This window comes from Podarcis vaucheri (genome assembly GCF_965113315.1).
Source record: "Podarcis vaucheri genome assembly, chromosome: 10".
Classification (NCBI taxonomy): Eukaryota; Metazoa; Chordata; class Lepidosauria; order Squamata; family Lacertidae; genus Podarcis; species Podarcis vaucheri.
This window is the reverse complement of record NC_138748.1, coordinates 51153766-51170317: the sequence shown is the minus strand read 5'-3', so window position 1 is coordinate 51170317 and position 16552 is coordinate 51153766. Positions and strand designations below refer to the sequence as shown.

General features: G+C 41.4%; 1 protein-coding gene across 2 annotated transcripts in view; it reads right to left on the bottom strand.

Annotated features, from left to right (window-relative positions):
* The window catches only part of GNPTAB (N-acetylglucosamine-1-phosphate transferase subunits alpha and beta), a 47302-nt gene that overhangs the window by 10061 nt on the left and 20689 nt on the right, over positions 1-16552 (bottom strand). For both annotated transcript variants that reach the window (XM_082240378.1, XM_082240379.1), the window contains exons 8-15: positions 9857-10018; positions 8957-9136; positions 8565-8735; positions 5962-6085; positions 4976-5179; positions 2987-4116; positions 1371-1570; positions 50-269 (exon numbers count right to left, since the gene is read on the bottom strand). In XM_082240378.1, coding sequence (XP_082096504.1) covers positions 50-269; positions 1371-1570; positions 2987-4116; positions 4976-5179; positions 5962-6085; positions 8565-8735; positions 8957-9136; positions 9857-10018 — 2391 coding nt within the window. The remainder of the gene's footprint in view (positions 1-49; positions 270-1370; positions 1571-2986; positions 4117-4975; positions 5180-5961; positions 6086-8564; positions 8736-8956; positions 9137-9856; positions 10019-16552) is intronic.

Sequence of the window (16552 nt, the reverse complement as noted above, 5' to 3'; positions counted from 1 at the left end):
TCCTCTGTACAGAATTTCATTGGGGTATTAAATATATATATATATATACCTGCAAGCTTAGAGGGAGTTCATGAATTCTTGTGGCCAATGTCCGAATCTCCCGGTCAGATAAAATCCCAGACCGATCCGTATCAACTTCATCAAAAACCTGGGAAATGTTCAGTGGCTGAACTGCACTCATGAGATAGTAGAAATATGAAAAGGCAAACTGCATATCTTCAGAGTGCCGCACTTTGTGGAAGGAGGTCTTGTCAAATTCCGCAGGAAACCTGTCCAGAAACATCGAAAATCAACTGAATTGGCTTTACAAAGAACCTGAATAACCTGTCCATATAAGTCAGCCACAAGAAAGCCCTCCCAAGGTTCCTCACCCCATAAGCCTCCTAAAAACATTCATTAGGGACTAGGACTACCAAGAGGCATTCCCCAGCAGATCTGGGCGTTATCCAGTTAGTATGGGAGGAGACACTCCTTCAGATAGGCCAATGTCAATTAGAGCTTTAAATGTCATCATAAGCAGCTTCAATTGGACCTGGAAGACAACTGCCAACCTATAGAATTGTTTCAGAAGAGGTGTTGCAAGTGGATAACCAGCAGCACCCACTAACACCCTGGTCGCTGCATTTCCCACCAGTTGCAACCTCTGGACTGTTTACAAGGCCAGCTGCATGTCAAACACATCGTAAGTCCAATCTGGAAGTTATCGTAGCTGTGGCCATCCTACCCCTGTCTAGGGAAGACCATAGCTGGCAAGTAAGTTGGAGCTGCAAAGAGGCTTCTAGTGACAAAGATGGCTTCAGAAGCATCCCCAAGTGAGAAACTTGATCCTTTCAACACGGAAGATAAGCCAACAAAGGCAAGAAAGGGTCTCTCTCTCTCTCTCTCTCTCTCTCTGTGTGTGTGTGTGTGTGTGTGTGCAACCCCTGCATGCAATGATAAGGCAAAAAAGGACAAAAAAATCTCTCAAAACAATGGCAGATGAGGTGAACCTATTTCAGGGCTGCACCACTGGAGACAGAGGATGCCGAGCTCATAGGATGGAAATCTTCACAATATAACCTCCCCCGACTTCAATATTTTCTATATAGAAAACAGGAAGAAGTCTGGGCCTAGTGATGTTGTGTGTGTCCAGTGATTGTGTGTGTTTGTGTGTTGCTAGTATGGAGGAGTGTTTCACTGTGGGAGCCCTCACCTACAATCTCAAGTGCTGCAGCCCAGAAACAGGTTAGCCTCTTCACTTACTGCTTGTGAGAAGTAGCTCATATTTCTCCCTTATTTCACTTGATAAGAAAACCTATTTAGGCAGATCCAACTTGGGATACCCATATTTCAAATGCAAGGGTTACGATTTTCCTCTATGTCAGACTTACAGATCCTGCAATTCTTGCATGACTTTTCTGTCAATCATGTGAGGCATATGAGCAGGGACTTTGCGAGACGTGAATCCGAATTTGCTGTTTAAAAGCTTGTTTACGTATCTGAGAGAATCGGCAAATGTGTCTTTCAGCTGCCTTCCAACCAGTTTACTATCTGTGAAATAAGCCATCTCCCTCCTTAACGCTTCTTCTTCCTGGAAAACAAGAATGCAAATCGTGCGTACATTAGTCGCAAACATGCCAATATTAAAACAATACAATTAAAACATCTAAAAGCAATCTCCTACTCTCAAAACTAAAAAAATCAGGGTGGCCAGAGGTAGGTCTTACAGCCATCAAATACCTGGGTAAAGAGGAATCAGATTGTTGACTGGGGCTGGTTATAGGGAACATACGTTTCCCTTGCAAAAAGAGCTCCACCGGCTACCAGTCCGTTTCCGGGCACAATTCAAAGCACTGGTTATGGCCTTTAATTCCCTATATGGTTTAGGTCTAAGCTTACTGAAAGACCCTATCTCCCCATATACACCTGCCTGTGTTCAGATTTTCGGGGAAGGCCCTTCTCTAGGTCCTGCCAACCTCACAGACATGCTTGGTGGGGATATGAGAGGGGGCCTTCTTGCTGGCTGCTCCCAGCTCCCTCCCTAGAGAAGTCGGACTGGCCCCCTCTTTGTTGTCCTCCTGCTGGCAGGGGAAGGCCTTCTTGTTCCAACAGGGTTTTGGGAACTGACTACTTTTTAATCAAGGGGCCCACTGGAATGCTGTTTTTATTGAAACTACCTGTATGTTTTTAACAGTGCTTTTATATTTATATACAGTTTTAATTCTATAACTGTTTGGTTTTTTAGGCAGTGTATAATAAATAGTAATAGTAATAATAATAACAACAACAAAACAACAACAACAACAGTACCAGCTGTGTAAAAGTGGTTTTAAAAGCATTCCTTGATCAAATCATTAGTTCTTCAAAGATACTGAAGGCCTAACATTATACCTAGATAGAATGCAAACAACTTTCAAAGTGAGAGCCCTCACACTTCAAGACATTATTCCTTCAGGCATTTGACTAAACCATGATTTTTTAAGAAGGCTTTCAGCTTTCAGTTTTTAGTTTGATGTGTATTTAATGCTGTTCCCTTATAAGGTTTTCTTACAGCAGTACAGTACTGGTTGTCTAGTGTGCGTGTGTGTGTGTGTGTGTGTGAGAGAGAGAGAGAGAGAGAGAGAGAGAGTACACACTGTTGATGTGGTTAAGATGCTCACATTGCCAGTTTCCTTGTCTCCAACTGGTCGACAGAAAGGAAGATATAAGCTTCTTCAATATAGAAGAAAGTAAGTCACAAACACCAAATAGCATATGAAATCAATAGGAATATTGACTTCATTCACTAGATCTGCAGTGGGAGGGGTTGGTAGGGAGTTGAGGCTCAGAAAGCATAACTTGTCCAAAAGATCACCGAATGAGTTTATGGCAAAGCAAGTTTCAGTTGACTTCTGCATACTCAGCTCATTTCCTGAGCCACTGTGCTATGCCAGCATTTTAAATAAACATTTCTATTTTATTTTAATCCTCCTTGCTTGACACTATCCTACCCATTTGATATACTCACATCAAGAAGGTCTTGGAAGTATTTCTGTTTCTCCCACGGCAAAAAGCCTCGGTAATTTCCAGTGTAATGCTGCAATTTCCTTCGTGGTAAGCCTTGACTTTCGGCTACGTCCTCCATGGCACCCGCCTCTTCCTTTTTTCTCCCTGCAGTTTTTCCTTCCCTCATTTCTTTTGCCTTCTGAGCTTCTTTCTGTACAAGGACATTTAGGATTTTCTCTGGAGATTCAAGTCGCTCATCCGTATTCTGGGTTAAAGGTACAGATTTAGATTTTACCACAGAGCCGTGTCTTAGTGGGAAATGGCTGTTCACCTTCATAGCCACTGGAGTAGTATTTACTTGTTTGAACTCCAGTGGGAAAGTATCATGCATTCTTCTTTCAACATCTCTTCTGCCATCCCTGGCATCTTGGTCAGGTTTCTGCCAAATCGTGCGATTCTTCCCATTTTCCAAGCCGTCAACTACTTCCTTTCCCCTTATCTTCTGGGAATTGTTTAACGCAGCCCTCGTTGTTGCTGGTACCATCCCTAAGGATTTCAGGAGAGCCGCCTTAGACAGATTGTACCCTTTCTGTGTGATGTCACCAATAGCTAGCTGCAAATCTAGGTTCTGTAGGGCCAGCCTCACATCTTCCGGAAGGGCAGAAATGTTAAGCAGTTGAATTACTATGTCCCCGTCCAGATTCTCTGTTGTGCCATTTGGGTGGCTCCTGATTCTTGGGAAACGTTCTTCTTCAGGGATATCCTCAAATATCATTTCGGCTTCTGGCACCAAAGTTGCAGCTTTTGCATCACCTTCAGGTTTCTGGGTAGACGTTGTGTTTACTTTTGGCTCTTCTCTTGTATCAACTTCCAGGGTGATCTGCATCTTGAACTCTTCATCCCCTTTACCTTGAAATGTAAGATTGAAGTGGATCACAGTTGCATTCATTCCACTGTGCATTATCAGGTGGATGGTCTTCCATTTGTTGGCGATGGAAGCATGGCGGATTATTGGGTTATCACTATAGGCACCATCAAGCCCTTTCTTAGCTATTCCAGCAAAACTGAAAAAGGGCAAATATTCGCCTTTTGGAATGACATAATGAGTCTGGTTCTTTTGAAGAGTCACTTTGTACAGCTCATCAAAGCGATCTGGAAAAACATAAATGTGTTTACTTATATGGCTTATTTGCACATTGCTTTTAAAGAAAATTTCTCCCTAAAGTGGTTTACAAGTCACATATCAAACACACAATAAAAATAATATTTAAATCTACATAAAACATCACATAATCTCCAGAGAATTATTTGTATCATCTACATTTTCATGCTGCCCTTCATCGAAGGTGGCCACGCAATGCTTGCAGTTGTTATTATTATTATTAAAATAATTGTTATTGATTTTTTAACATTAAGAACAACAAACATCGCTTTTCCAAAATAAAGAGTTGTAAAACACCAGAATTGGAATTTCCATAATGCTAACATACACAGTAACTGATTTGGTGTCAAGCCAATATAACACAGAAAATCATAGAAAAATCATAGAAGAATACAACAAACTAACCAAACTACAAATAACATATACTAAATAATGAAACACATAAGAAAATGAAACAAAACTAAAATATAGTGCAGCATCTTAAAATAAATAATGGTTTGAGATGGATTGAAGGAATAGAAAGAATTAAACCTTAATTCAAAATATTCATAAAGGTACAGCCCCACCTCGTCTGTGCAAATAGATAAATTTGCATAATTTCTTGCATAAAAGAACAAATATATTTTTAAATATAAAGTCTAAGTGTGTCTTTCAAGCATTTCAATAACTCTTTACAGCCAATGCAGAGCTAAACATTTAAGTAGGAAGGAAATATTCAGAGGAGCTAGTCCATACATATTAATATGCCACGCCCCCGCCTGCTCCCCCCGCCCCGGTACCGGAGCATGAAGCTCTGCCACTGTATGGAAAAGCCAAAAGGCTGTGAGGACTCCATTTGTTTTAACATACCTTGTCCACAGTCGCCAGCATCAAATCCACAAGAAAGGACGTTGCATGCCTGGTCGCAGAATTTATCAGCCAGCCAGGAGTTTGCACAGCCTTGGTTGCAGTAAGAAACTCCACTTATTCCTGCCCCAAACTGCCAGGGAGCAACATTCCCGACACCAACACCAGCTCCACCACCTGCACCATAACGGTTACCGATACTACTACCTATAAAAGAAAAAGGGAAACACAGTGTAGAAAACTGCTCACGCTGCGTTTAAAAAAGCCTCGTGTACAAGTTAAGAGTTAGTTAAGCATTTGCTTTCTGAAAACAGACCCCAGCATGGTTCTTAACTCATGATCCACATCTGTATGCTTTAAATTAAAGGATACTTTATACAGGAAACCAATACATCCCTAAGGTTATCAATTTTGCAAGCCTGAGGGCGGGGAGGTATGCATCTCTTATGTCCACTGTCTGGAAAACAGGGACGCTCAAGCCTAGCGAACAAATTATCCTAAAAAAACCCAGTACAGATAAAAAAGACAAAATCTGGAGCAAAATTATTTCGCTAACCACCACTGAATCTCTGTTGTCAAAAGACAACAATCTGCCCTAAGGTTAGGAATGCTACATCCCAACTAGAAAAGCATCGGCTACCTGACTTGCAAAAAAAAAGAACGTTTTTCACATGGTGGCATACTCTTTTTTTCCCTGCATGGATTACTCTTTTCAGGAAAAGTGTGATTATATCCAGTGCCCCCTTTTCCTTTACACAGAAGACACCCAGAGTCAATGCTGCTCACTATTGCGATTTAGTGCTGAGACAAGAGTGCACTGTGAAAGCAACTGGGCTTTTTCAAATGTGAGCTTACATCTAGAGCTACCCAAGAGTCTGCAAGAATACGCTCCGAAGAGATCATCTCTTCACATTTGCAAAATAATATATCAGTGTCTCCGGACTTCTGAAATGCAAAAAGCCAGGTTTCAGTACTTATGCCTTCCTTACCAATGCAGTCACCACCATCCCAATCACAAGCTGAATTGTTACAGGCTTTATCACAGTAGCCATCTTTGATCCACGAACCAGGGCATCCTTCAGCACAGTTTGGAACAGGCCAAGTCAAGTAAACCTGATAATGGAGACAAAACCACTTTATTCTCACAGCTCCTAGGAACGTATTTAAATTCACTTCTCCACAGCAAACTGATTTGCAATTCCAATGTTTGTACTCTAAAGGTGAATGGGAAATTTATTGTGGACCGAAACACTGACCTCTACTTGATTTGAAGTTATCTGACATTCAGCCTCAATTGTTGCCCAACAGTACCAGTAATTAGATGAATGAATACAGCTAGTTTAAAGCTAAACTAACCTGCTTTACTTTTATCTGACTATCTGCCTTTCCAAGGATGTCAACCTACTACATTTTCACAAAAATAAAAATATATCGATTCTCCATCCTCTTCTTTCTATTTTCAGAATGTTTTCAATCTATACAATATCCCTTCTTTGGAGATATAAACTCTCCAGCTTTTCTTTCTTTTTAGCCATACCGCTCAAGTGAAATAAATCTGTGAAGGCATACAAAAAGGACAATAAATCACATTATTTGATGTGTCGCTATTTTTGCATGGTGACACGTCCTTTTCAATAGCACTCAGACGAGGAGACAGATACTTACTAAGAGTGAGATCCAACGTAACATTAGCACCAGAAATTAGAGAGTTGATGTTGTTGTGCTAGCATTAGTGAAAACAGTAATGTACAACTGTCACGAAGTATAATAATAGCAGGAGCTGCACAGCGTCTTTCCCAAGGGCAAGACACTCATTTGTTACACTACACTAAGAGCAAGAGTCTTGGTATGCGAGGGATGAGGAAGCTTTCTGGCTCATGGGGGGCAGATCTTTGGGCCAACTTTCAAAGGTAGCTGGGGCAGTCAATCACCTGGTGTCATTGTGATGTCAGATGATTGACAGGCAGGCTGCCCTGCCCACCTGTCAAAGCTTGCATTGAAACGGCTGCTAGAATGGAGCTTCCCCTTTGCTTTAGCAGCGGTTTCAATGCAAACAACTTCATGCTCCTGGAGCAAAATGAACTCCCATTGTCGCCAGCTGATGAGCGGTTGCACCTTGCTCCAATAACAAAAGTTTAGCTGTCAGGTGTGGGACAGGTGTGTGAAGTTTTGAGAGCAACAGCCTCACAGGGCAAACCTGCTGGGTCAAATTTGGCCAACGAGCAAGAGTTTTCACATCCCTGCGTTGGTGGAATGGTTGTTGTGTGAGCAAGCTCCCACAAATGGATACCACTGCCCAAGTCTTGACGCACAAGAGGAAGCAGATACTTTCCAGGATTTGGCTAAAAAGCATCAAACTGATCCTGAGGGAAACTTCTTACAATGCATTCTGAATTCTGGCTCCAGCACCCAAGTACAAAGGCACATGCATACTGCATCACTTATAAAGGGTGCATAAACCATGTATTATTCACAGGGTCACCCTTCAAAATACTTGCCAGCAGCAATACAGAAATACTTGGCACCCTAGTTGCAAATAAATGGATATTTTCGACTAGGGAAACAGAATCTAAGTAACGAATAGTAAATAATTCTTACATAGTTAATCATTTTTAGATATTTTTGTGCTTTTGCACTAAGAGCTTTGCAATTTAATATATCCAGTAGAGATTACTCATTGCAAAATGCACCTTTACCCCCATCTCCGCAATCCAAAATGTTGCTTTAAATATTCTGGTTTTTAGAGGTCAGTTACCACTGGAAAACCAAACTGATTGCATTTGCACCATCAAAACTTGGTTTAATAAACCACAACATGCATGAGCTCCATCATACGAAACACACCGGGAAGTCAAAATGAACCACACCTGCCAATACACACAAGCCAGGTTAATGGTTTCTAAACAAGCCAGACTTGCAAACTCCTCATAAATGTAATGGGAAGCTATGATTAACTGGCTTCCTGCTTTGTTCTCTGCTCACACAGAAAAAGCAGCGAAAGGGCTGCTTGCAAGTGCACATGGCTTGTGCATATTCTGGCTTATTAACCTCACCATTCATAAGTTTTGTTCTCATATTAGTCACCTCTGTTATTGTCAAGCTTGGTGAAAGCAAAATCAAACTAGGCATCTCCTAAATGACAAAAGTGTTAGGATTTCTATGCATCCGTGCTGCTCCAGTAGTAGCACTATGTTTTGTGTATATCATGTAGTGTCTGAGAGAGTGTGAGAAAGGAAGTCTCAGTACTGTTGGAAGTTGGTTTCACTTATGAATGTGTTGCTGTTTCTGTACTGGTGCTCAAAGAGCACAGACGTGCTGATGAAGTCTTTGTATATAGACTGTAAATAAAGTAGTTTTAGAGCTACTGATTGAGTCTTTCTTCTGCAATGATATGCCAGAGTGTGCTCTTCTCAGGAGAGAGGGGTCGCTTATCACTGGTCTCTCTGGACTGAGGGAGATTTACAGCCAGGGAGGACCGTCAGAGAGACGCCCCAGAGACTTGGGAAGTTGGCGGCCTTCCCGGGCGTGTTTCCAACAGAAAGGTATCTGATCTCTCAAATTGAATATATAAAATTATTTTGTGATGGCTTACCTTCTGACCCTTGGAGTGACTAAAGAAATCATCAGGCCACACATCCTTTCCAAACATCACATCATCATTTAAATAAATGAACTTCTGGGACAGACCTGAAATGCGATGAATGTGGCTTTCAATGGCAGGAGAACTAAAAGTGGGAAGGTGACTCAAATTCTGAAATATCTCCTAGAACAATAAAAGGAAATATTATTGGGGGGGAATCTTATGAGAGGTTTCAAAATGCTTTCCAAATGTCATTTGGACACAACATTTTAAGTCAGCGTTTCACGTGTACGGTGCAATTGCAGCGAAGAAAACTTCACATGAATATGCCTGTATATCACACACTCCTTATTGATGCAATTTAGGGCAAGAGTTCCCAGATAACAGAGTCAGACACTTTTTACCTGGTGAGTTACTATAGATATCCTGGGGTTATCCAAATTAAGCCAGGAAGGAATCTGCCCATTGGTGGCTATGAAGATGTGCCGTACCCAGGGAGCATGCCTCTCTATTGATCGCAGTGAATACCGCAGCTCTTCATTGTCTTCAAAACGGCTGGCTGAAACATCTTCATCCTGTTTAGACTATTAAAAGACAGTGGCACACAACTATACTGACAGAATGAGAGCGACATTTGCGTCTAAAAGTTGCCATTATTCATTTTAAAACACCAAAGATGGCTTCACGTGGTGCTTTGCCTAAATAGAGATAATTTCAGGGTAGAGGGGACATGTGTACAGGCTTACCAACTAATGGGTTTTGAAGTATAAAACCGGAAATTAATTTCTGTCAAGCCAGGAAAAGAGCTGGCAGGCTTGGGGCAAAACTCATCAGAGATAACTACATGTGCCCCTTTCACAGCTAAATACATGAAGGGCTGAGGAAATTAAAAGGTTGTGTGGGGGCGTGTTTGTGGTGGTGTCCTCCACCATTTTCCATTCAGGCTCTCACATCTACAGTAAGTTTTAAGATATCAGCAGTAAAGGATTTAAAGTATCACATCTTGTTAGCTGTCTTTCATTGCTGTTACTGCCATCAGGTCTGTGTAACTCTATTTGACAACAATTCCATGTCGCTTCCCTCAGCTAGCATAGGCCAGAAGCCTGCAAAAGAAGGCCAGCCCTAACTAGTGTGGGATGACAGGAGGGCATCACATGGACTACTCTTCCTGTGTGGAATACAGTTTTCAAATTGCTGCCAATTCTCTATGTCACACTATAAAGTGTTTTCATCATCATCCGTTATCTAAATCTCATGAAGCTTTGCCATAATAGCATGCCCATACACCAGAGAACGACTCCTACCTGGCTGATGGCACTGAGATCCCATAATAAATAAGCAGGATTAAGCGTCAGTTCTTTCCCTTCTATAGTCATGTTCTTCTTAGCTTGGTTGATCAGCTCTTGGAAATCCTTCGGGTTATTCAGTTGCAAGAGAGCTACGCCAGCTTCTGAATAAAGCTGCAACTACAAAGGAGAAACCAATATTCCAATCCTGGCACGTACCCACAAATGAAATGTGTTGGGGTTTTTTTTTTTTGCATGACTCACTGACAGCACAATATTCTTGCCGTAGGTTAGAAGAGGTAGGTGGGAGAGCAGAAAATTCAATACAAAACTGTAATCCAAGTGAAACATAAAAAGCTTTCATTCATAAAAGGTATCATTCATAAGGGAACTGCACCTGGGAATCAAAAGGGAACATTTCTCAAAGAAAGACTAACAATTGAACATTATACAGTATAGCGATCTGAGTTCTCCCTGTGCCGATCCTTATATAGATAAACTTATAATATCCATGCACAACAGGGAGGTATTCCCATGCTCAGTGGGACCTCAAGGTTTGTGGAAGTGCAAAAATCTTTACAGGGCAGCGAGAACCCTGTGGAGTGAGCATGCTCGGTTGACACATAATGTCAACACAAGGAACAGAAGGCTAGGGTGGTGGTGCAATGGAGGAACCTGAGGAGGATCACTCCACGATGGCTTCCAGTCTGTTTCTGGGCCCAATTTAAAGTGCTGGTTTAAATTGCTGGTTTAAATTTAAAGCCATCGTCTTCCATACGTACCTACCTGAATCTTTAAGATGTTCTTTGGAGGCCCCAATCCAAGTGCCCCCACCGAATAAAGCAAAGTGGGTCACCACCAGGGAGAGGGTCTTTTTGGTGGAGGCACCCTAGTTATGGAACGGCCTTCACAGAGAAGGTCACCTGGCGCCATCCTTGTCTTCTTTCCAGCACTAAGTCACCTAAGCTTTTTAAATAACCAGTGCAGTCCCATTATTGTTTTTATACTGATATACTGTAAATGGCTCCGATAACCTTATGTTATGAGGCCATAAACAAATAAGTCTTTTTGTTGCGGAATCATGTGTGCATCATCCAGATGGTTCCACATCATTATGGACCCAGATTATTATCACAACATCTGTATCCTGCCTCTTCTTCAAGAAGCCCTGGATAGTATATGCTTGACATGAGCCAACAGTGTGACGCGGCAGCTAAAAAAGCCAATGCAATTCTGGGCCTCATCAATAGGAGTATAGCATCTAGATCAAGGGAAGTAATAGTGCCACTGTATTCTGCTCTGGTCAGACCTCACCTGGAGTACTGTGTCCAGTTCTGGGCACCACAGTTCAAGAAGGACACTGACAAACTGGAACGTGTCCAGAGGAGGGCAACCAAAATGGTCAAAGGCCTGGAAACGATGCCTTATGAGGAACGGCTAAGGGAGCTGGGCATGTTTAGCCTGGAGAAGAGGAGGTTAAGGGGTGATATGATAGCCATGTTCAAATATATAAAAGGATGTCACATAGAGGAGGGAGAAAGGTTGTTTTCTGCTGCTCCAGAAAAGCGGACACGGAGCAATGGATCCAAACTACAAGAAAGAAGATTCCACCTAAACATTAGGAAGAACTTCCTGACAGTAAGAGCTGTTCGACAGTGGAATTTGCTGCCAAGGAGTGTGGTGGAGTCTCCTACTTTGGAGGTCTTTAAGCAGAGGCTTGACAACCATATGTCAGGAGTGCTCTGATGGTGTTTCCTGTTTGGCAGGGGGTTGGACTCGATGGCCCTTGTGGTCTCTTCCAACTCTATGATATGCAAGCTATCCCATGCTAATCCTCAGATTTATCCCATAAGGAAGGTTAGGCTAAGAGAGAGCCTCTTAAAAATCCATAAGTTTCATGATTTAACCCAGGTCTTCTCAGTCTAACACTTGATCCATTTTTCCACGCTAGCTCTCTTCAGCATATGGCAGCTTCTACCTTTCTCAGGAAAAGACAGTTCCTGTTCCCCCAGAACACACTAAAAGTTAGGTAGATAAAACAGATGAAAACCAACAAGAGTTAGTTTCAACACTCATCCTTTAAATTTTGGCTAGAAAGAGAAATTGTATTCAGACGTAACTTCTATCGCCCAAACAATGATAACTAATGTGCTATAGTAATCCCTGGCGCACGCGGCTTCATAAATTCCTGATTTGCTTAAACTGTAGTTTGCTATTACATCCAAATCATGACAGTTGAAGTTAAGACTCCAAATCAGGATTGCAGGTCACAGTTTGATGCTGGTTTGTGGTTTGGAAGGCTTGCTCAAACCACTGTTTGCTGGTCCAGATAAAATGATAAACTATGGTTAGATCAAAGCAGGAAATGGTCAAGTAAGCCAAGCACAAGAAGAGAAGAAAGTGAGGGGTAGGGAAAAGTGCATAAGCACAGGTCTTGTTTTGCAACTGAACCCCAGTAATTGTGTCTGAATGCAGCTATAGAGTCCTAGAAATTATTTGCACTACAATCCTTGGACAGTGCATCTAGGACTTCTTGTTTTTTTAAAATAAATAAATAAATAAATAAATAAATAAATAAATAAAAATAAACCAACTTCAAGATCCTGTAACATCCAGTCTCCTTAAACTGAAAATACCATTTGCAACGAATTTCATTTTTAAGATACTATACCATATCCTGAAATGAAGCTGCCCATCAGTTGGTTGTTTGTTTATCTATGTGTTCGTCAATACACATTTCTGAAATGGCTTAAAGGAACTAGAAATCTGAGATTCAAAAAGGCTCCAGAACTAATCCATTTGTGGGTCTTCTCCGAATCCTCAGCCAAGATTTCCAATCCACCGCTAAGGTCATTTATTACTGGGGAACTGTTTGATCTGCTTGCTATTTTTAACACTTGCCACCAGTTAAGTCTAGATATCAGCTTTCATAATGGGCTAGATCAGGGGGAGGCAAAAGGTTGGTGCACTAGGCACAACGTCAAACAGCAAATGTGGCTCACAAAGGGCAACGGGCTGCTTTTCTTATTCAAAGAAAGCAATCTTCAGATGTATTTACTGAGACAAGTGGTCAACAGAAAAAAGTAAAAAGTTACACTGGTCGCAAGGTGAGATCTGAAAGCTTAGCCATGTGTAGGCGTGTTAAAGGCAGCACTGCAACTTGCTCCTCACTTCAGGAAAGTAAAGTTAACCCAGGCAAATTCCTAAGTGGCTAACCTGGGCGCCATATGAAAGAAACACTGTACAGTCTACCAGAGAGCAACTGGATTGCACGGCCTCTCGGCAGAGCATTGACCTAATGGACTCCATTTACAATGGATGTAAATGGGGTTCAGATTCCCTCTGTCAGTCTTAATGGGCTATAAGTAGTAGCCCTTTAAAGCTGCAATACGCAGAAGCAGAGCCATGGCCAAAGGCATACCTATAGTGTGAGCAAAGGAGAGAATCAAGAGCCACAGCAGCACTGAGAGGAGGAAGGTGAGCAACTGCTCACTATATAAGTATTGGCAAAAGTTGTGTTAACAGCAGCTCATACGACCAGAATTGAACCAATGTTAGAAAGCAAAAGATACATGCAGCCTCTGGGATTTAAAGGCTAATTGCAAAGAGGACTATTCATTTATATACTTTGCTTAGTTGCTCATTTTGCCCATTTTGTGTGTGCGCCAAAATACATCACTATCAGAGGCTGTGAAATTCCATTGGGAAGCAGTGGCCCCGGGGGGGGGGGGGCAACCAACCCAAGTGCATTTTTAATATTTAAAATATATCCATGCAATAAATCAATTTTTGCCCAGCTTAAATGCAATCCCCTTTCCCTGTCCATCTGACTTTCCCATAAAACTGCAGCTCCTTATGAGGAAAACAATTCTCTATTTGGAAAGGTTGCAGCATTTGGGACTTTTCAGCTTAGATAAAAGGCAAGAGACGAGTTGACGGAAGTTTAGAAAATCACACGTGGCATAAGGAAAGTGGATAGATGCCCACTATGGAAAGTGATCCTCAGGCTGGGAAAAAGTTCCACACGCTGCACTTAATGCTTTATAGCAGTATATTGCCAGATTATTTTTTACAAATGCTATTCAACTGTATTTATATTACATTTGTCCAACATAAATGAACCCCAACCCCAGAATCGTTTCTTTTTCTTTTTTTAAACTGACCTTTCCTCTTTCCTTTCAGACATTTGTCCCGTTTACCCATCCCATTCTCACAGCAAACATAGGCCCAGCTGTCACGCTTGTGACATTTTAAGGCCGTTGATGGTTTGAATTCATGTGCCACCCGATAGCTCTAAATCTGACTCATGAGGTCTGTCATGGGGAAAATCCGATAAATCTCAGCCCTTCCAGAGCATCATCATCTGGACAAACCGATGAAAGGGTGGCCTCGCTAGTTGTTGAAATGGAGGTAGAGTTATGGATACCAGCAAGCGCTCTCCAAAAATAATGCTGTGGAAATGCTACAGATTGCAAAGCTGCCATCAAGCAGCCTCGCATTTATTTAGGAGAACAATGTCATGCTGTCCCCTCCACTGTGCATCATCGAAAATATATTTATGCAATGTTTCGCAGAAGTTTCCACTGCACACAGGAAGGCTGTATTAAGGACACAGGATTTCCCTGCCTCTTATCCTCTTCATCCTCATCGCTATGGAAGGATGCATAAAGTTACCCTAAATAAAACAAAGCTCGATCTTTTCCAGGGTTTTCTCAGTGGTTCCAAGTCCCAACAAACAAAACACCCATACTGATAAAAGCATATTCCCCAAATGGATCCCAAATTAAGTAAATGACTAACAAGGAGGGCTACCAAGTGGTGAAAAACTGATTATCGAATTATGAATGGTGCAGGTGGAGAAAAAGTATTTTTTCTTCTTCTTCTTTTCTTCTAATACTAAGATTACTAAGATAATACCAAGCGGAAAGCTCGTAACTGACAAAAGGAAGTCGTTCACATAATGGTCGTGTTCAGACATTACAATAAATCACAGTCTATTGTGAAGGGAATCAATCTAGTCTCTTACTGGAACAATCACTAGTAAGTGTTCAGAAATTTTCACTTCCAGTTTTGGTTAACAGCAGTTAGCTGCTTCGTCAAAATTTGACAAGCTCCAGTTAATTTTAGCAATGGTTTGTTTAGAACACAAAGATAAGAAAGAAACAAATTCTCCCAACCACCTGAGTCTATTCATGCCAAATGAGTTAGGGAAATGTAAAAAATTGTCTTTTCATAGGCCGTATGAGTAGGCAAGCTTCTTGGCTCCAGGGCAGGAGTGGGGCAACTTGTGACTTTCCAGATGTCGCTAGACTACAATGCCCATCATCCTCACCACTGGCAATGCTGGGTGGGGCTTATGGGCACTGGAGTCCAACAAACTCTAGAGAGCTACAGGTTCCCCACCCCAGTGAAAGGTATTACTGAATCAAACTGTGCTACTCACTCATCCCTTTACTACCCTTTAGTTTAGAACAAGCAAACTTCAAACCACAGTTTATGAAGCTGGATCAATTCAACATAAGCAGTAAGGAAATTTTGTCCATGGTATAATTATTTTCCACCTAGTCGTTTTAATAGGTTGGCACCCTAATCTAACAATTCCAAAACACAGAGGTGCTTTCACTTACTGCCTGTGGCTGTACTTGAGGGTATATAATTGAGGGTCAGCTTCAAAAAATTCCACCGGAAAAACGCTTATGTGGCAGTATTGAGTCAGTGGCTCATGTGCTTTTGGCTTGCACTCTTTATAAAGATTTGAGGAGTGAGGTTATTACCACTCTATACTACCCCATACGAGGTCGTTCAATCATTGCTACTGTGTCCATTCTTTCAGCTGATCAAGATAACCAGGTGACAGCAAAAACTGCAAAAATTTTAGCAGGGGCAGTTAGAATGAGATCCATTTATTTATTGATGTAAACCTCCAGAATGTATTCTGTATAGTTAAGTTTTCACCTCTATCTTCAGTGCATTGTATTTTATTGTATTGCTATGGCTAGTGGCTGACGCAAATAAAGATTCTTAATTATTTATTTTAAACCACAATTCATTGGGTTCAGAGAAAACATCAAGCTGTGGTTAATAATTAGACGTCACTTTTGGCACTGCACAACTTTGGGAGGTTTGCCAGAAGAGAATGTGGCCCTTGGGATGAAAAGGTTTTCCCGCCCCTGATATAGACTGCAGTTAAAATCCAGAATATAGCCTCCAGTTTCTAACACAGCCTGTACAACATACTACAATATTATAAGCATGATTAATCCTTAAAGTTGTCTATAAATAACATTATTGCCACAGGCTTCAGCTCTAGCACTTTCAGGAAGAGGTATCAGAAGTTACTAGAATCAAGTTTAAATATAGTCGTGGAACAAAGTGTATTGCTTGGCATCAACCTATTGTCATATATTTAGTCTGTGAGCACCTTGCAGCCAAAATTCAGCCACCAGAATCAAATATTGAAGGAACTGTGGTGTTTAAAAAAACGAGTATCATAGAAAGTCCCACACGCAGCTCCCCAAATTTGTAGAATGCAAAAATCACAAGACAGATATGAAAGATTTGAGTAACAGCTACAGTGGGAATGTTTGGACAAACACTGGGTTTCAAACTTTATAACAAAAAAAGAGAAATGAATCAGTCCTTCATTCTTGTGTATGGTAGGTAAATAGGTACATCGGCACTGAAATACTGGTTTAACAGCACTGAACTCTCTGG